Source organism: Phyllopteryx taeniolatus, chromosome 17 (assembly GCF_024500385.1).
Source record: "Phyllopteryx taeniolatus isolate TA_2022b chromosome 17, UOR_Ptae_1.2, whole genome shotgun sequence".
Taxonomy (NCBI): Eukaryota; Metazoa; Chordata; class Actinopteri; order Syngnathiformes; family Syngnathidae; genus Phyllopteryx; species Phyllopteryx taeniolatus.
In genome coordinates, this window is record NC_084518.1 from 19455017 (window position 1) to 19475704 (window position 20688).

General features: G+C 41.1%; 1 protein-coding gene across 1 annotated transcript; it reads left to right on the forward strand.

Annotated features, from left to right (window-relative positions):
* The first annotated feature begins 450 nt into the window (after positions 1 to 450).
* Positions 451 to 17268, forward strand: clip2 (CAP-GLY domain containing linker protein 2). The gene is made up of 18 exons (XM_061750691.1): positions 451 to 1435; positions 3397 to 3573; positions 7993 to 8504; positions 9481 to 9605; positions 10041 to 10254; positions 10704 to 10901; positions 10971 to 11074; positions 11268 to 11328; positions 12349 to 12399; positions 13602 to 13904; positions 14358 to 14867; positions 14937 to 14994; positions 15070 to 15153; positions 15234 to 15390; positions 15607 to 15766; positions 16328 to 16516; positions 16764 to 16826; positions 16925 to 17268. Exons 2-18 carry the CDS (start codon positions 3465 to 3467, stop codon positions 16934 to 16936), a joined length of 2910 nt encoding a protein of 969 aa, XP_061606675.1. The 5' UTR covers positions 451 to 1435; positions 3397 to 3464; the 3' UTR covers positions 16937 to 17268.
* The last annotated feature ends 3420 nt before the right edge of the window (positions 17269 to 20688 follow it).

Genomic DNA, 20688 nt, shown 5'->3' on the forward strand with positions numbered 1-20688 from the left:
AGTGGCATACCAAACGTGTTTTTAAAATTTTTCCTTTATGTATTTGTTGAGTTTACAGAGCATTAAATATAAATAAAGTCTCAAAATCTATAAAAATAAATTAATCGCAAACCGTTTATTTTCTTTTTTTACGTGTTTTTTTTACAAGTCACGTGATTCATGCGAGGCGGGGAGAGTGGAGGGGCAGGTCTCAACACACGGAGTGGGAAATTGACCAATCGCAAGCGCTTCGTGGCTCCACTTGCCAATCAGGTCGTTTTTAAAGCTCGCCGGCCCGGAAGTAAAATCCTGGGTAAATGATTGAATTTGTCCATTTGGCCTTTTGGCCAAAATGAAATATAATTCTGCATCTCACCATGCGGGAATTTTTGTTTTGAGTGTTGACAGCAGCCGCGAGGTGACGAAACTCACACGCCTCTAACAAATGTTCTTTTATCGCGAGAATGCAGATTCGCCCTCACCAACCTCTGATCCAAATCTGTTCATTTTAAGAGCCCCTGCTCTTTGGCATTATTTAGTGTTATTTTATACTAGTTTATGACCATCAATTTAAATATTACATTTTGTGCTTTAGTTCGGCTTGTGTTTAATACCAAAATGTGGTCTTTATTTGACAAAAAGATTACTTTTGTAGGTGCTTGTACGGATGTTCCCCGTTTATTGATGCGTAGTTGAAGACAGTGAATGAAGTCAGACTTTATGGTATTTAATGTTACTGTGTTAAATTTTCCATAATTATATTGGTGCCGAATTATGCTGGGGGTAGAAATGAATCGATACTTTCCAAACGTAAAGTTGTGACTTGTATATTGTACCCGAAAAGTGGGGGCAAGTTTAAATATTCACGTTTTTAATGGAGCGCGCCATTGGGAGGCAGGGAAGGAGGAGGGGATAGGCTGTAGTCGTCTCATCCGTCCCCCAGGAGGCTCTGCTTCCCCGGCCCCCTTTGTTCCGTCTCGCCGGTGTGGGTTGAGTCAGTCACGGGGAGGCTGCGCTAAACCCCCCAACCAAAAAAAAATAAAAATAACAACAACAACAACAAAAAAACACTACGGAGAGAACCGACAAGAGAGGGGGCGAGGGGGAGAAAGAGCCCCGGAAGGAAGTCACGGGTAGACGGGTGTCGCCTTTTGGGGAAGATAGGAAGAAAGAAAAGTTGCTTCTGATGCGTTCGGGGTGGCAGGGGGTGGGGGGAAAGTCGAACAGACGGTTTGCGGGCTGCTGTAAAGACACCTCGGGGAGATTAAGGGCGCTTTTCGTTTTAGGGAAGCTAAGTGCTAGCCGGGCGGACGGATCCACGCGGCTGACTCTCCCTTTCTGCTACCCAAGCATCCATATTTGCATCCCCGCCAGCCCAGGGAGTGGCATCCTCCCTTTTCCCTGTGAGGAATATTCCAAGTGGCTCCCCTTGATATCTGGACCCGCGTGACTCAATGTGAGTATTTACTGTTTATTATTATTATTAATATTATTATTATTATTATTTTGTGCTTTGATGAATGGAGGTGATTTTTTTTTTTTTTTTTTTTTTTGTAATCTTCTTCCTTGCCGCAGTCAGTGGCTTACAACAATGGATCAAACAGGATGCATTTTTGTGGAGGTGTGCATTATACTCTCCCCATCCTCCTCAGCAATATCAGGTGCAGGCCTCAAGATGGTGGAGGCTTTCATTTGTAACAATTAGCATCATACTTGACCCAATTACTTGCTCTGCATGTGTCACACATCATCACCACATGCCACAATATTAGGGACACCCAAAAAAAAAAAAAAAAAAAAAAGGGAGGGCGGGTACTGATGATAATGTTCATTTTTGGCTGTGTGGTAACCTGAGAGAGGTTTGGATTGAACAGTGTGTTTGTTGTTGGGCTGGAGGATTTGAGAAGCACCGCAATGCATCACACCGAGGGATGGTTGTCGTATTTCGGGGGACCTGATTGGAGGAAATGTGAGAGAATTGCAGATAATGGAGACTAAGAATTTGTGGAAAAGCTCATGTTTGTTAAACGGGCAGATAAATAAATGGGAGTATACAATATTTAATGAGGGGGGGGGGGGGAGAATACACTTATGAGAAAAAATTATTGTGTAGGCGAATGAAGTTGACATTTTATGACATAAAAAGTAATAATTTTACGGAAATAATGTGATTTTATTGCAAGACAAAAGGTGTTAAATTATGAGAAAAAAGTGGCAATTTTACAGGTGTAAAGTCATCATATTACCAAAAGCCTTCATTAAGCTATCAAAACATGGTAAATGTTAAACAAACCTTACTTTTACAAAGTTGTACTACTGGAATAAAAAGGTTGCATTTAATATTAAGAAAAGTATCAATTTTACGATTTTAAAGTTGACAGAAAAAAAGCTACAGTTGTACAAAACTAATTTATTAGTGGGAAAAATCTTCCATGAGAATAAAGTTTTCATATTATTTTATTTTTCTGATTTTTACCAGACTGAAGTTCATTGTTGTAGTTGTATGAGAAAACAATCTGAATTTTAAGGGAAATAATATTACAAGTTTAAAAAAAAAAAGAAAAAAAAGTGGGGGTTGCGGGGGGATTGGTAACCTTATTAAAAAAGTTGCTACATTTCAAGAAAAAGCTTGTGATATTTATGAAAATATTTTATTATTTTACCTAAATAAGGAATTGTATTATGACAAAAGTCGTAATTTTATTATCAAGTCGTAATTTACGAGAATAACGTCCAAATTCTAACAGAATTTTTCAGGGCAAGTTGGTCCCTACATAACACGGCAAAAGGTAAATTTTTACACAAGTAAAGTTGTAGAGGCGTCAAATTACAAAAAAAAAAGTTGTAATATATAGCAAGAGTAAACATTTAAATATTACAGAACAACGTAGTTGTTTTACAAGAAAACATTTAACAAGAAGTGGTTTTAGTACGAGAATAAAATTGGAATACATTACACAAAAAAGTTAACATGATTCAAGTAATACATTTTCAGGGATTTTTATTTTATTTTTTTATTTTACATGTCTAATGTTGAAATGTAATACGATAAAAGTTGTAACATTCCAAGCGAGAACGCATACCTGTATGGTAATATTGCAACTTTTTTCTCTTAACATTTTGACTTGTTTCTCATAAAATTGCAAAAAACTAAAATTACGATTAAAGACGTAATCTTGGACCATCTTTTATTTATTTTCAGTGTGCTCCCAGTGTGTTTGATTCAGTCCAGAACTCCACTTGAAATCCGTCTAATTTATTATGAACCGAGGCTTTAAACTTGTTCTAACATGTTTAAAAAAATATGTTTCAATGAGGAACGCTTACTGTTAGTTCTTGGTGTCTGTTCAGCTTAGCTTTTTTTTGGTCTTAACTCCTTTTTCTCTCCCTGTGTCATAACTTTTCCTGTGTTTGTAGCTGTAAAACATGGAGAGAGACGGTCACCCCCTCCTGGTTTAGTGCCTTCACCGCCGTCTTTTTAAACCATGAACATGCTCAAGTCCAGCGGGCTGAAGATTCCCGGGCGCGGGCCCAAACATTCCAGCCCGATGGGAAGGAGTGGAACGTCAAGCTCCCCCGTGCCCCCTAAAGACAGTAAGTCACTTCCTCCTCCTCCTCCTCCATTGAGAAGAAGAAAAACGTCTGGTCCTTATTGCTGTGGTTTACTCAGTTTACTGACTCACAGCTGTGCTACGTGATGCGCTATTTCGCGGAATACACGTCATGCGCGCTACACGCTTGTCACAGTTACATCAGCTTAACTGTCACCATTGTAAAATGTTCCTACTTGACTATCCTTTCAGCTTGTTGGTGGCCATTTTTCACCATACATTTTCTGTCGTTTTTTCAAGATTTTGAATGTTTTTTTTGCTTCTTTAACTGCATAAAGTTTTTTAACATCAGTTATCCATTTACTTTTATTTTCTAACCCTTCAAATTCCAGTTTGTTTGCATGCTGCCCAGGTTGTAAAACATCCTCAAAAATACATTTTCTGTTATGTGACATTGCTCATAACTCAAAACACTTGTATCTCAAATAATTTTCCCCCATTGAAATGAATGGAAATGCCATTAATCCGTTCCGGTCCCTCATAAAACACCAGTGAAATTTTGTGAAAAGCGGTGCAGAGAATGGATGGATGGATGGAGTACAAAAAATATCATTGTACAGTATTGTACTTTATAAAATAAATGCAGTATAACATAATTAAGTAGAATGTAAACAGTTTGTGCATCATGAGTTCATGCATTCATTGTGCGCCTTGGCCACCAGGAGGCAGTGTAATACATACATATGCATAAAGTGGACCCCGCATCTTTGCAGTTCAGATGTTTTTTTGGGGGGGGGAACCTATCCCCTGTTATTTGCGAAACCCTCGGTCATTCGCAATTTTTAGGGCTTGATTCCCGGCTTATTTGCCGAAACGACTACTTCTTTTTTTTTTTTTTTAAACTTATTCGCATTTAAAAAAGAAAAAAAATCGCGCTAATTATAATTATACACTAAGTAGATAAATGCTCAACTGACAACTGCTCAATAAACTGCAATAACATTAGTCAGTTTTCTCTGAGGATAAATAATATATTCCTGTGAGTATTGTTATATTGATTGTCTACATTTGTTGCTGCACAGTTTGGTGTTCGAATGTCAGTCGCTTAAAGGGTTGTAACACCGCAACGTTTATGCTGGCTTTTCTTAGCTCATCTATGGAGTTTTGCATTGTGTGTTACCATTAAGCTAGCAGACCTTCGTAAGACAAAATGCGTCCTTAGTCCAATTACAGTACAACATTTTTTTTTAAAGGGAGTATAAATTACACACGGATTAGCGAAGGAACAGTCCAATGGCATTTTATGTAAATATGCAGTATTTTCTTCCCAAAAATTTCGGTCACAAAAAACCAAACAAACAAACGAAATAACTAAAGCCGAATGTTTACCAAGATATAACAAATTCTTTCTCAGTCCCTGCACCAGCTCTTCAAAAAGTTTTTTTGAAAATCAGTTTGCTTGTTTTAAACTAACAAACAGACAGTAGAAAAACATTGCCGGACATAATGAGACGTTCTTTAGAATTTTGACTCCCAAGTGGCTCTAAATGAGCATCTTAAATCACAGCCTGCTAAATGTAAACACAACTGCTTCCCACATGTTAGTGACTAAATTATAGCTTTGATGTAATGTTAGCATCCCCGCCACATTACATTCAGCCGTGTTAACATTGCATTTACTTGTACTACAATTTCCACTGGTACTATTTTTAAAGCCGGTCTCTGTTTTCGTTTAAATGATTATTAAGTATTAAAATGATTGGCGACTAATCCCACAGGGCGAGTACATCCTCTAAAAAGTGCAGTTTATGGAAAGGCTGCACTGTATGCGAACAACGCTAGCTAACGTTAGCATACATAATATATGACTCTCATTTTTGTCCATGGTTGTTGTTTGTTAGCATGTCCAATTTACTTCTGATGCGTTAAATGCTGTGCTGTTTTCCCAGTTTTTCAAGCAAATTTTTCTAGCATCCTCTCCATTTATCCTTCCAGAGGTTATTCATGTTGTTCGTCGCGGCTTAAATTGCGTTGCAACAACTATCCCCAGTTAGGGATCAGAAACATAATCCCTGAAATGTTGCATGTGGCTGCACATCTGTTCAGGAGCTGGGGTCTGTGGACAACGATGTAAACAGGACCAACAAAAAATGATAAATTAGCTAATACGTCTTAACAACTGAAAAAAAATACACCCTTCCTGTATGTGTTTTTTTTTTCAGATTAGAAAGTTAATTTTTGAACGCCAGAAGCTGGTAATTTTTAGGCTGGCACAAGACACAATGAATTTACTGCAGAGGAGACTTTATGCACACTTTCTACTACCGACTACAACAAACACTTTGTTTATATCATGCATATACATACTCTGACTCTAAACTTTTTCGACTTTTAACGTATTGGCATTTCTCACCTTCATAATGGACGTGACAAGCCGAGATTCACCGCCTAATCTGTATCCTCTATTCAAAAGCTGTCCTGATCTCTAATCCAATGTGATGCAATGCTGCCATCTACAGGGATGTCTTAGTCATTACAGTGGTTTACAAACCTGACTTTCACAGACAAGCTGTCTGAGACACACTTGCATGCCTATCTGTCGAAATATGTACGTGAGGAATATATTCGTTGATTGCAGTAAACGGTAGGTTTCCAGTTGACGAATATAAACGTCCATGGCAGTGAATGAGTTTAGTGGATCGTGAACTGAAGTGGGGCCTTGTCTCTGAGGTGATCTTAATTTGGTTTGCGCGAAAGGGGTTCAAGTTGTATTGGATGACTGAACGAGTCCTTGTTTTTTTTAACTACTATTTCATATGAGCCAATTCTTCTCCCACACAAATGAAGAATGGCTCAATCGTGACACCTGTGCGAAAAAGCAGCCAGCTGTGTCGTAAATAACTCCAACTTGATCTTCAGCTCGGCCTCCTCCATCTGCTGCCGCCCGCGACTGGATTTGAAGCGCTTGTAAATAACCGAGGCGGGCCGGAGACAAGAGGTGTGTCTGCTGCCAACGTTGGGAGGCGGAGGAAGTTGTGTGGAGGTTTCATTGTGCAAGAGGGGGGATGAATGCTGGGATTTCACATGGCCTGAGCACAATGGTCAAAGTGGAGGCTTGTGTTGCCAGTCATCGCTCTGCTTTGGCTCCCTTTTTACCCAAACCCCCCCTTGTGTCGCCTTAGCAACGCGAATCAGGATTGAGCCAGAGGCCTGGATGGTCATGTTAAACTGTTTACCATTTCCTGTTTTCTTTTCTATATATAAACTGGTCCTCTAACCTCCCCCTGGTCCCCAGTCACCCTGGATAGACTGATCCCTGGTGGTAGAAATCAGGCGTTCTCAGACTTTAATGGTCAATGGACCCATTACAGGGGAATAATAAATGTTTTCATTAACTCACTCACTACTGTTGACATTTATATTTGTTAACTGGAATCCAATTGTTAACTGCCACCAACAAATATATTTGTCAAGTACGTTTTTCAATGGCTAGGCGTGGAAGAGATTTAAGCTTCTACATAACTGTAATGATGAACTGTCGCCAGTAGATGGCAGTGTAAAAAGTTGTCTATTTTCATGGGGGCGAAAAAAATCATAATGTTACAATAACAGAAAAAAAGTTTGAGTGTTATGAAAATAAAGCTGGATTTTTCAAGAAAAAATAATTGTAATCTTTAAAACATCCATCCAGCCATCCATTTTCTGAGCCGCTTCTCCTCACCGTACAAGTCCTGGAATTTGCCTCGAAGTGGCTGCTTCAAACCAAAATGTGTGACTTCCTGTTCAGTTTCAGGCAAGGGTCCTTGAAACTTATCCATGCATTAGTCCCCCCCCCCCCAGACTTTTAGGTGGCGCTACAGAGTCACTTTCAGTTCAAAAGCCCTTAATAAATGCTTTTTGATCAGGGTACAGCGTACACACTTGCAAAAACCGGTGAATGACTTTTCACCCATTTTACACAAGAACAACAACATATGGCAGCAATTGGGGCATAAAGCTCCAGCAATGGGGCCACCAAGCCTGGGGCAGATCCTCAACTCAGGGTGTTGCGGAGAGGGCCCACGCACGACACATAGCCCCACTCGTCTGTGCGTGAAGATGGCGACGAATGGCAGATCTAATCGCAGATGCGTCTTGCTGACCCACTTTTTGGGCACCAATTAGAGTCTGGGGCGCACAATCTGCGCCGTTGTGCTGCAAGCCCGACACACACGGCTTACTTTTTTTTCGCCGGCACGACACTGTCAAAGGGAATGGATGAGGAGAGGCTAACAATGTCGACACTGTTTTGGACGCCACATTTCCTCAAATATATGACATGCGAATACACGCCGTGCCTAAATTACACAGAGTGTATCCATGACTGACACTCCTCTGAAATAAGCGCCACCTTGAATAACTCACCTGGTACAATGGACTAAATGCATGTTGTATTTGTATTTATGTTGTATTTTGTCTCCAGATACTCCAGTCAAGCCCAGCACGCCGCCCAAAGCGTCCGAGGAAGGCGACGAGGTGGCGGGCGACTACACGGTGGGCGAGCAGGTGTGGGTGAACGGCGTGAAACCCGGGGTCATCGCCTACCTCGGGGAGACCCAGTTCGCCCCGGGCCAGTGGGCCGGAGTCATCCTCAACGACCTCCTGGGCAAGAACGACGGCTCGGTGGGCGGCATCCGGTACTTCGAGTGCCAGCCCCTGCAGGGCATCTTCACGCGGCCCTCCAAGCTCACCCGCCAGCCGGTGGCCGAGGGCAGCGACAGCCTCTCCACAGAGTCGCTCTGTGCCCACAATCAGACCCTGCAAGGCGGCGGCGGCGGGGGCTGCCCAGTCGGGCAACGGGCGGCGGTGCCGCTCCGAGACGGCTTGCTCAACAGCGCCATCAAGACGGGAAATGAGTCCGGGTCCAACATGTCTGACAGCGGATCTGTGAAAAAAGGCGGCGACAAGGACCTAAAGGCTGGAGATCGGGTTTTGGTGAGTGTCTCATGTACAATAGATGGCTTGACGGACAGATCTAAAACATATCTTCAGAAAATACAAACATATTACAGCAAAAAAAAACATAAATAATAGGAAGAAATAGAAAAATATTTGAAGAAAAATACATGACAAATTCAAATTAGTACAAAAGATGAAAAATAGAAAGGTATTAGTAAAAATACGAAAGTATTACAACAAAGGTCCTGTAGTAATATTTAATGCAAATATTAATGCAAATATTACAATTATTTTGTTTTCATCAAAATAATTTTAATATTTTGCCCACACATAGAAATAATTGAGGAAAAAAAAAAAAATATATATATATATATATATATATATATATACTAGAATGAACTTAAATAATATTACAAGAAAAATATAAATGCATGACAAAACAAAATACAAATGACTACAAAAGTATTTAACAGAAGAATACAAAAATAAAAAAGACACAAATATTAAGATGAGTAATATAGTAGTATTTAATACCAAATATTGGGCAAAAGTCTTTTTGAAATAAAAAATACACAAATATTATTAAGAAAAATAGGAGAAATACAAAACGATTAGAAAATAATACTATTAGATATATAGATCAATGTTTGAACCCCCCTCCAAAAAACACACAAATATTACAAAACATATGTGGAAAAAAGACTAAAATATAAAAAAATAGTACAACATAATCGTAAATTGTTAACAAACATAAAACAATAGAAAAAAACAAAAATATTTGATTAAAAGTACATGGGTAGAAAAAAATACATGATAAAAAAACAAAAATATTCTAAAGTGGTAAAAAAGTAAAAAACAAAAATACAATCGAAAATATTCAATGACAATACCACAATTTTAGGAGGAAATACCCAAATACTATGTTCCGTCGTAGTAAATATCCTCTTCTTCTTGTCACATCTTCTGTTTCAAATAAAACGTTGGAACATTTCGGGCCTCTCTTTGCTGTCAGGTGGGAGGCTCCAAGATGGGTGTGATCCGTTACATGGGGGAGACGGACTTCGCCAAGGGGGAGTGGTGCGGTGTGGAGCTTGACGAGCCTCTCGGGAAGAACGATGGCGCTGTGGCTGGTACAAGGTACACGTGCACAAAAACACACACTACTGTTAATGCTGTGATCAGCAACGAACGGAGCCTCGCACCCCCTTCTCCTGTTGTGCTTTTACCCATGCTGCCGAATGCAGAAGTAGGTTGCGCATATGCCGGATTAAAGCATGAACTCGTGATGCGTGTTTAATTCTTTACATGCTATTTAATGATGATGTTACTGGACGCTTTTATTAAGTCCAGTACTGTAGATTGCTATTTTTTGTATTAGAAAAATACATTAGACCATTTTTTTGTCTGTGTTTTATGGAGAGCTGGAACGGGTTAATGGAATTTTCATTTATTTCAATGGGGAAATACGATTTGAGATACAAAGTGTTTTGTGTCATGAGCCTGGCCACGGAATGAATAATTCAACTCGTAAGTCAAGGCACCAATGTATTATGTCCGCCACCCCCCCTGCAGATATTTCCAGTGTCTTCCCAAGTTCGGGCTGTTCGCTCCCATCCACAAGGTGATCCGCATCGGCTTCCCGTCCACCAGCCCGGCCAAAGCCAAGAAGACTAAGCGCATGGCCATGGGCGTGTCGTCGCTGGCCCACAGCCCCAGCAGCTCGTCCATCAGCTCCGTCAGCTCGGTGGCCTCGTCGGTGGGCGGACGACCGAGTCGCGCCGGACTGGTGAGATAACTGCTTGATAATTAGGAATGACTCCATAAGACTTAGTCATTCATTAGTTTTTGCTGATAAAGCATCTGCGCCCTTATAAACAATCAAACGGGATGACATCGCATTGATTTTGAGAGCCAGTTCACGCCCCTTTTTTTAATTTGCTTAATTGCTGCAAGCCTTTGTGATCAACTTTATTCTCTCTCAGTCGTAAAGATGGCGGCGTAAGCAAGATTGGTCAGTTTGAGCGATTGGCAACTGTCCCCCCTGATTAAGCGCCATTGATTCTATTAAAATGCACTCGTTGGACGTCTAATAGGCAGAAATCTGTCAAACACTACCCACTAGTGGCTCAAAGAAATGTTGCATCTTTTAAAGCAGGCATTTGATAATCACCTTCTATCCCTTATTTCATTTTCTAAATTGCCTAATTTTGCAACGACTGCTTTTGTTCCTCCAAGCTGACGGAGACGTCGTCGCGCTACGCCCGTAAGATCTCCGGCACCACCGCCCTGCAAGAGGCGCTGAAGGAGAAGCAGCAGCACATCGAGCAGCTGCTTGCCGAGCGCGACCTGGAGCGCGCCGACATGGCCAAGGCCACCAGCCGCATCTGCGAGGTGGAGAAGGAGCTCAGCACCCTCAAGTCGCAGCACTTGCAGGTAGTTAATGCACACCAGATAATGTAGCTTGTAAGGGATCTGCCCGACTTCACTCGATGTCATCCGTAGTACGTGTCGGAGAACGAGGGCGCCCTGCAGCAAGTCACAGCCGCCTTGGCCGGCGTGCAAAAAGCGAAGGTGGAGCTAGCCAATCAGCTGGAGGAAGAGAAAAGGTAAGATCGAAAGCAACCGCCTGTTGCCGGCCAAAACAGCAGCACCCAGCGAAGCATGTCAAGTCGATAAGTTTAGCCATACTAAACTCTGTTCTTGCCTTGGGCGGTTTTCTTGAGTAACGGAACCAATTAAAATCGTAAGTCAAGGTACCACTATATTAGCATATTTGCATAATCACTTTGCTGTTTTCAGGAAAGTGGAGGACCTCCAGTTCAGAGTGGAAGAGGAGTCCATCACCAAAGGAGACCTGGAGGTAATCAAAAATTCAATTGTCGCTTGTTGCGAGGCAGAATTCCAAAAGAATTGGCATCAGTCTCGCTAACTGGAGGGCCCCGTTGGCTCACATAGCAGATAAAGGACAGGGTGAGACGACATGAATGCAATTGGATTGGGTTAAACAAAAATTCAATGTTTCCGTAGAAAACGAGACATCTGAAATTACTTAATTTTGATTGACGAAATTGATGGGATTTCTTTTTTTCCTGGGCACATCACTTGTTGCCAGGCAAGATTGATGTTGCAAACCCAATGGAAAAAAATCAACAGACACCAGTCATGCACCCTATGTTGTTGCTAATAGCAACCGAGGGGCAAAGGGCTCGACAAAAAACAGCAGAGAACGTAAAGGGAGAGTTGGCATATATAGTCCGATTTACGTCTGGAAAAAAAATTAAATGTCTTATTTTTTTCTGTTGTCTAAATGCAGCATTTAAAGTCACTTAAACAAGGCTTCTTGACACTAAGATGCCACAAAATGGTGGCAAAGCACTTCTTTTGTCTAGATGGATCTCTTTAACTCACTTTAACATAGTTTATTGGTGCCAAGAAGCCAAAAGATGCCACTTAAGAACTACGTTTGTCTGAATGAAGCTCTTAAACTCGCTCCAACCTTGTTCCTTGACATTAATATGTCACAAGATGGCAGCAAAGCGATACTTTTATTTTTTTGACCTGAGTACAAAAAACAGAAAATAAGAGTTTATCAGCAAATAACGAGGCTAGGTTTGCCTACCCGTGGATTTTTTTAAAAAAAAACCTATACTAGGTTATTTGAAGAAATTTGTGTCATTTTTGTGCCAAACCGCCAATATGCAGGCATACACTGTTAAGAAATGATGTGTATATAACGACAGTCCCACCCGTTGGAGCAGGTTGGGAACGTCCCCTCTTGCCCCTTTGTGCAAAAAAAACAAAACAGACTTGTAAGGGTGAAAAAGCAAAGAAAAGTTTTATTTTGTTTTTTAGGTACAGTAAAATGTGTTTTTGCCAACAGGGAAGATGCAAACATGGCTCAGCATCCTTGGGGTTGGGTAAGAGGACCAAGGTGACAAAATATTTTGAAAAAATGAGACGTGATCTTGTTTTGGATGCCGCATTAACCTTACACACACTTGCTATTTCCTCTTGTGTGCTGTGATGTCTCCCGTACAAATCAAGTAGTGGCTTAAAAGTAGAAATGAACTTCATTTTTCTTCTTCCTGGTCTTGTTTGTTTCAAATGGATGCTTGTACAGTAGATGATCCGACAGTGGCTGCGCTCTTCTCACAATCTTCCACTTTCACTTGGCACGTTGCAGTAATCCAATTTGAAATGTTTGGACAGGGACGCATCGATTCCTCTGTTCTGGCTGATTGCATTGCTTGGAAATGACGCTTGATGAGATTGTCGACTTTTCTCGGAAGAGGAACTAGTTTGGATTTGTTGACTCGTCTGTGAAATTTAATGTCAGTTGATTGATTGATTGAATGTTTGTTTTCCTAATTAAAGTTCAGTATCATTATAACGTAATAGAGTTCATGTTTTAACATAATACATTTCACATTTTAATGTGATAAATTATCACATTAAAACGTGATAAGTTTGACATCAGCATTTGGCTAAACTAAACAATTCAATTTCTTCCAGTCCAGGTCACTGGTGGAACACTTACGAAGGTAAGTGTGTCTGTCTCCAGTATTATTAAAGAGCAGCATAGTTCCGTAACAAGTAACTTTGATTCATAAGATGCAAAAAGAAGACGCACAGGGCTCCGCCAGTGACCTGGACCAGAAGGAATTGCTTCATTTTGCCAAATGTGAAAGTGAAACTCATCACGTTATAACTTGATAACTTGTTACGTTCAAACCTGAAACTTATCACGAGTTAAATCAATATATATTATAATATCAATATTAAAATCTGTTATCAACACATACAGAAAGATACAAAATAAAAATGTCTTGTGTGATGTGACTCTGATTTTGATAATGGTGTGTCATTTTCCATAAAAATACACACTCGTTGGACATATCATTAGGGACACCTTCACAATACATTAACTGTACAATAAACAAATCTTAAGTGTCATTCAAAACTGAGACAATTTGTGATACAGCTCTCGCATTGGATCAGGTGTACCTAATGTTATGGCCATCCAAGCAGGGAGCCGAACGAGGAGTCTGTAGTGGTCCACACGCTTTGATTTATGAAAAATGTATTCAGAAATATAAATCAAAGTAAATATTCTTACGTTGTTCCTCATGACAGCAAACCACGGTGGAAGAGCAGAGTCGCATCATGCAGCTGGAGGAGGAGCTCAGCCGAACCAGGGCCGAGATGAAGACCCTCAGGGTTCAGCTGCCGGAGCTCGACGCGGCCACCCGGGAGCTGGGCATCGCCGCCGCTCAGGCGTTCAACTCCGAGTCAACGACGGCGGCGCTGGCGGCGAGCCGACATGAGGCGGAGGAGCTGAAATCGCTGGCGGAGAAGCAGAACCAGGAGATCGCTGAGCTGAAGCTGAAGGTCCAGCAAGCCACCAAGGAGAACATGGATATGATGGATGCCTGGAAGGTAATCAGCCAATCACAAGCCAAAAGAAAGTCATTTCTGGAAAAGGTTGTTTTCATCATATGCTGGTCTTTGTTTGTTGTTTGTCAGTTAGCCTCTTTTAGCCATGTGTTAATGTCTGTTTGGCTTAAGTCATCCTCTGTTAGCTTAGCATCTGTTAGCCATGGGGTAACAGCTGTACGCCAATACTAGCCCTCCATTTGCTATGTATTTCCTCGCTTATGTTAGCAAACTCCAGTCATGTGTTGGACTTCGTTAGCTCATGTATTGTATTGTCATCTGCTAGTTTACCATCTTGTAGCTACGTGTTTAACATCTGTGAGCTATGTTTTGCACACTTGTAACATTCCTTTGTCTTTGTCAGTCATCCATTGCCCTTTGTTAGTTACCATCTGTTAGCCACGTTTCACATCTGTTAGCATCTGCTTTAATGATTCTTTTCCCATTCCTGCGCAGGCTAAATTTGACTCTTTAGTGAGCGACCACCAGCAGTCCCTGGAGGAGCTGAAGGCCTCGTTCTCCGGCAACCAGTTAACGCCTGAGGGCCAAGAGCCGGGCATCCAGGAGCTGCGGGCCCCCCTAGAGAGCCTGAAGATGGAGCACCAGCTTGAGGTGGAGAACCTCAAGGCCAAGTACAAGATCGAAACCGCCATCCTCACCAAGGAACGCGAGGACCTCTGCGCTCGCCTCCAGGAGGCCAAGGACCACACCGGTAGGGAGGTCTTGGAGGACACCGCCGACAAACTGCAGAGGGCCGAGAAGGGGCTGGCGGAGATGGAAGCGCTTCAACGGGAGCGCGACAGAAGAGCCCAGGAGCTGAGGGAACGACTGGAGCTGTCCGAGAGGAAGGTGTCCGACTACCGGGCCTTGCAGGAGGTCAGCCAGGAGGAGGTACAGAAGCTGCAGGAGAAGCTGAGAGTGACGGCCAATCAGCTGCAGGCCATCCAGTCTGACCGCGACGCAAACGTAAGCGCTAACTGGCAACAATAGCATCTGCCACCTGATTGGCAGTTGTGTAATGCTTTATTCTCGTAGGTGATCGAAGATAACCACCTATCAGACGAGAAGGGGAAGCTAAAGCAGAACATTGAAGGTATGATTTGTATGCCATCCCATTTAACCAGCAAAGGAGTTGCACTATGGATGTAAACCATTATCTTCTTTACAGAAACCATGGAGAAGCTGCTAAAAAGGGAAAAAGAGGTTTCAACCCTCACCTCCCAAGTTGAAGCCCTCAAATCTCAAATTGGAGGTAAGTCAACCAAACTCTTACAATTTTTACTTGACAAATTCAACATTTCCCCTCACTTTTTCCCTCTTTTTTAATGGCAGTTCTGGAGGGCAAAATTCGTACAGTGGAAAGGAAGGCCGAATTCCTAGCCCGGGAGAAGGCGCGCATGGAAGCGGAGCTTGAATCCATGTCCAGAAAGTCCCATGATGCCTCTGGGCAGTTGCTTAGCATCAGCCAGGAACTGCTGAAGAAAGAGAGGTATGTTGGACCACAAACTAGTCTTTAATAGTCAAATGCAGCATCAGTTAGCTTAGCATCTGTTAGCATCTTTTTGTCTTTTTTATTATATGCTGGCCATGTGTTAACATTTGTCAGTTTTGAGACGGCCTCTGTTCGCTTAGCATCTCTGAGCCACAACTTTTCTGTGTCACATAAAGTTCATATGTGACTCTTTCTGTACTTTCTCCGTACCAGAAACCTGAATGAGTTGAGGGTTTTGCTCTTGGAGTCACGTCGCCACTCTCGTGAGATGGACAAAGACCTCAACCGTGAGTTCCGCAAGGCCGAGTGGAAAGTGAAGGAGCAAAAACTGCAGGACGATATCAAGACGCTGCGTGACAAACTCCTCGTGCTGGTGAGAAACCAGGGACAACCCGACTTGGGATTTGGCAATCAATGGTAGCGCATTAAGTGAACAACAGAAAGCGTCGTTGATGCAATTTTACCCAATCATTTGGAATAACAGGACAGTAATTTAGACCCCGTAATTTGCTGTCGTACAAGTTGAAACAGGAAGTACATAGCAAGAGAGCAAAGGTTTCAGTAATTTTGAACTAGAAAAGTCCCGTTTGGTAAAATAATGATACCATTTAAAACTGCAGGGGTAGCAGTTACGGTTTCAGTTATTACTTTGATGCCTAAACAGGCTGTGTTAAGGTCGAAATATGAGGTACATAGGAGGGGCGCAAAGTTTTAGTTACAAAAGTATGATTTGTTGTACAAGAACGATACGATGTCAAACTGTAGAGCAAGGCCCAACTACTTTGCTGCCTAAACGGGTTGTTGTAAAAGTTAAAACAGGGGTTTTATAGCAAGATAGCTAAGTTAGCCGTTATTATGAACTACAAAAGTGAAATAAGGATACAATTTAAGACTTTAGGGGGCGCAATTAGAGTAAGAGGTGTGTTTATTTCAGGGCCGCGAGAGGTTCTCCCCGGACCACCGCCGTCACTCCATGCTAGACCCCTCGGCTCTGGACTCTGAGGTGACACGCCTTCGCCAGCAGCTACTCAGCACTGAGGACGCCCTGAGGACGGCCCTGGAGCACAACCAGCAGGTGGACCAGCTGGTGCAGGCCATGGGCAAGCATCCAGAGAAAAACCTGGTAATGTCACCTTGGTCTTGGTCAATTCTACATGGACTGTATATCCTTAAGAAGGGGCCCCCCCTCTAATAGACACCCTGCCTCAATTAGTTCCTGGTTGAACAAATAAATTCCTCCAGAAGTAAAATAAAAATGAATACAATCCGTCCATGAAACAATGTACACATGCTCCGCCCTTGCACAAAATAAAGGCCTCCTCTGAAATTGATTCCTCCTTTCAGATACACGACTGGTTCTTCTCTTTCAGATGCACGGAGCCCACAAGTCAGCCAACGGAATTCACCATCAGGAGCCTGACAGCACTCAAGATGTCCGTATAGTTTTGAATTGACTTATCTACAGCAGTGTTAATGATATCTACCTGTGCTAAAACATGTTTTTATTGGGGGTTGGGGGCGGTGTTTTCAGGAACAGCACTGATACGAGCTGAGGAAGCGTCAACTGGGACTCGCAGAAGAACGTCCGATTCTGCGGCGGACATCTAAAGTTGATACCGAATCACGCATGGTCGCTGAAAAAGCACCTATTAGCCAGTCGCAAGGACCAAGTACTGTAAATGAAACGCCTCTTGGAATTCTCGAGAGAAATTACCCCCCTGCGACTTTCTTTGTTTTACAGTACTGTAGAAGGAATGCCTTGAGTCCAAGAACTTACCACTGGGACACCTTTTTTTTTTGTTCTTTTATTTATTACTTTGAAATAATTTACCAAGTGACTCAAAGAGATAATAAAAAGATTCCCTCGTGGTTTAAGGGATTGGTCGCCATGCGAAAGGATTGGTGCACAGACTGTAAAATCATCCTCATCATCATCATTAACGAGTATTATTGGGCGGACATTAAAGCGATACTCCAAATTAAACTTGTTCGAAACTTTGCTGGGCCTGGGATACAAATCTGGGAGCAAATTTATTTATTTATTTATTTTACACAAAAAGAGGCCGTAAATTAAGTGCTACATGTCTTACCTCAGCTACCCTACCAGAAATAGCAGTGGTCACATTAGCCTCACAGGATAAACCGTGAGCTAATTTATCGCAGTGATAAAATGTGTCCAAGGTACACAAAAACTCTGTAGCATCTCCATTTTCCACGATGACTCACCAGGCTAAAACTGTTTAGCCTTGAGTGTTTTAACTGATCCTTGTGAATAATCATTGGAATAACAATAATGTTCAGATTTTCCATTAGTGACCAATTCTAGTGGAGTCTAATGTCGAAAGAACTGAGCAAGGGATTAATGTCTTTGGTTCTGTCTTTCACAACTCTGACTCTGAGTGCATTTTTTTTGCCCGAAGGTAGAGTCTACACCATGGCGCTCCGGAGGCAACTGGTTCCAGATTCAGAAAGACACCAACGTTCGGTTCCCTTGATTGGACTCACTAATGTCTCGGTTCATACAGGGGCCAAAAAACGTACTAGGTATGTCCATATCTGTTATTGGACACCAACGTAACTGGTTGCACCTGTTCCAGATCCAGAAAGACACCTAGGTATGGTTCCCATGACACAGTTCATACAGGTCCCCAAAAAGTACTAGGTATGTCCAGATCTGTCCCTCAAACATACGGGTAAACCTAAGTATTGAAAACCCAAGGTTAACTGGTTGCACCTGTTCCAGACCCAGAAAAAGATTAAAGTATAATTTCCATGATTGGTCTCCAAACGATACAGTTCGTACAGGAACCCAAAAAGTATTGGGTATGTCTGGATCTCTCTCCCAAAACAAAAGGCTGATTATTGTATTGTACACTAAGGTAACTGTCATCTGATCCTGAAAGACATCAAGATGCACTTCCTGTGATTGGACTCCCAATGTCACAGTTCATACAGAAGCCAAAAAAAAGTACTGGATATGGTCCCGAGATGTAAAAAGACCAACTGTCAAGGAAGACTTCTGTCTGTCTGAGTTCTGCTTGTCAAAGTCACTATCCCCAATCTACACTAGGGTACCTCATTAATTTGCACTCCAATGTAGCTAAGGTCCAGAAAGTACCATGTATGGTCACAGTGGCAAGCTATTGTACCTACCCTTATCAAGACGGCACAGACCCAAATTGTCAAGGGTACAAAAGAGGTGACCACCTCAGTGACAAAACGTTTTACCCATACACTGTAGGGCTACTGTCTGTCCCTGTTCCAGGGCCAAAAAGTACCAGGTAATTATGTTCCACAATCTGTAAAAGTATGTAGGGTATCAAAGAAGGTACCACCCCAGTGACAAGCTTCCCTTTAAATCACTAATGTACACCATAGGGCTACTGTCTGTACCTCTTCCAGGGCCAAAAAAGTACCAGGCAATCATGTTCCCCAATCTGTAAAAGTATGTAGGGTACCACCCCAGTGACAAGCTATTGTACCCCTTAAATTACTGTAATGTACACCACAGGGCTACTGTCTGTACCTGTTCTAGGTGCAAAAAAAAGGTACTGTCTGTTTTGCAATCTGTAAAACTGAAGTGTTAAAGGTGTAAAACTAGGTACCACTAAAGTGACAAGACATTGTGCCTTTTCATGAACACTGTAGGGCTACTGTCTGTACTTGTTCTAGAGCCCCAAAAGTACCAGGTATGTCTACAAGATGTAAAAGTCAAGTGTCAACGGTACCACCCAAGTGACAGGCAATTGTACTCCTTAAGGTACACGGACAAACACCAATTGATTGATTCTGAAAGATTCTGAGGTACTGTCTGTACCTTTTCCAGCGTCAAATTTCATGAATCAAACTGGGTATGTTCCCAATCTGTAAAAGTCAAGGGGAACCCAAACCAGAACACTTGAGGGTACCACCCCAGTGACAAGACATTGTACCTATTCAGGTACACTAATGTATACCACAGAGCCACTGTTTGTACCTGTTCCAAGGCCCAAAAACACCAGATATCTTCCAAAATCTGTCAAAGGGTCCAATCGCAAGACTCTTAAAACTACCCCCCAGGTCTTCCAACTATTGTCAACTATTTCCTGTTTTTTATGTTGGCAATCAATGGCAAAAGAAGATATCCACCCTTGTCCTGTAACAGGAACACTCATTATCGGGATTACTGCCGCAATGCTTTCCGAGACTGACTCATTAAACATTTACAACCCAAACGTTTTAGTCTCAGTGCCTGCTTTCACATTTACGGAAGTACTTGAACGTAGCACGAATGTGCTGGCGCAGGAACATGAGATTTATGGTGTAATACAAGGAATTTGGGCTCATATATTTTGTTTTATATATTCCCCCTAACAATTATATTTTTACTCTTGGAATATACAGGTTAAACATCATACATTTTTTATTTGATTTTATATATTTTTCCTTTTGCAATTTTGCTTCTTAGATTATACATCACATAATTTTAAAAATAAATGTAAATTATATTTTGTGTTTTTGCTGTTTTCTGTAAACATTTAATTTTGTATTTTTTTCTCCCTTGTACTTTGGTTTCTTTTCCCACTTGTATTATACAGACTACTGTATATGTCATATATTTTTAAGAGTTTTAGAATTATCAAGTTTTTAAATTGTTTTGTGTCTGAAAACCCTGTTGTTTCTTTTGAATATTTTTTCCCCCGGAGCAATTTACTTTCTTTTTCACATGGAATATACATATTATGATCAAATACTTTAAAAATAAATTTTAAATTATTGATTGCGTTTATATTTTCTACTTTGATTATGCAGATTGTACAATATAGAATTATTTTTTAAATTATTTATTCATTTTTTTTGCATACAGTATGTCAGAAAACCCGGGTTGAAAAAAAATTATATGTAGTTTTTAAATGTATTTTTTCCTTTACCACTGTTTTTCCTTTTCACTTGGGTTATGCAGATTATACATCCTCAATTTTCAATAGTTCTTTTAAAATGATTTACCCTGTTTTTTGACTATCACAGAAAACCCCTTTAGTTAAAAAAAATGTTTATATATATTTTCCCACATGTAATATACAGATTATAAATCATGTAACATATAAACAATAGGTTTAAAATGATGCCCCCTTTTTTATAAAAAAAAAAACAAACGTTTTTTTTTTTTTTTACATTTTTTAATAAGTGAATAATTTTGCCTTTAGCACTGTTTTTCCACTCGGATTATATAACATCACATATTTCTCAGTAGTACTTTTAAAATGATTTAAATTTTTGTATTTTTCTAAATCAGAGAACCCTGGTTTAGTTTTG

What these genes read in the sequence shown, in the direction of transcription:
- clip2 (XM_061750691.1), top strand. Translation starts at nt 3,465, where the DNA reads ATGAACATGCTCAAGTCCAGCGGGCTGAAGATTCCCGGGCGCGGGCCC. An exon ending in TCACCAAAGGAGACCTGGAG is followed by an intron (nt 11,329 to 12,348) that starts GTAATCAAAAAT and finishes TTTTGCCAACAG; the next exon opens with GGAAGATGCAAACATGGCTC. An exon ending in AGCATCCAGAGAAAAACCTG is followed by an intron (nt 16,517 to 16,763) that starts GTAATGTCACCT and finishes CTTCTCTTTCAG; the next exon opens with ATGCACGGAGCCCACAAGTC.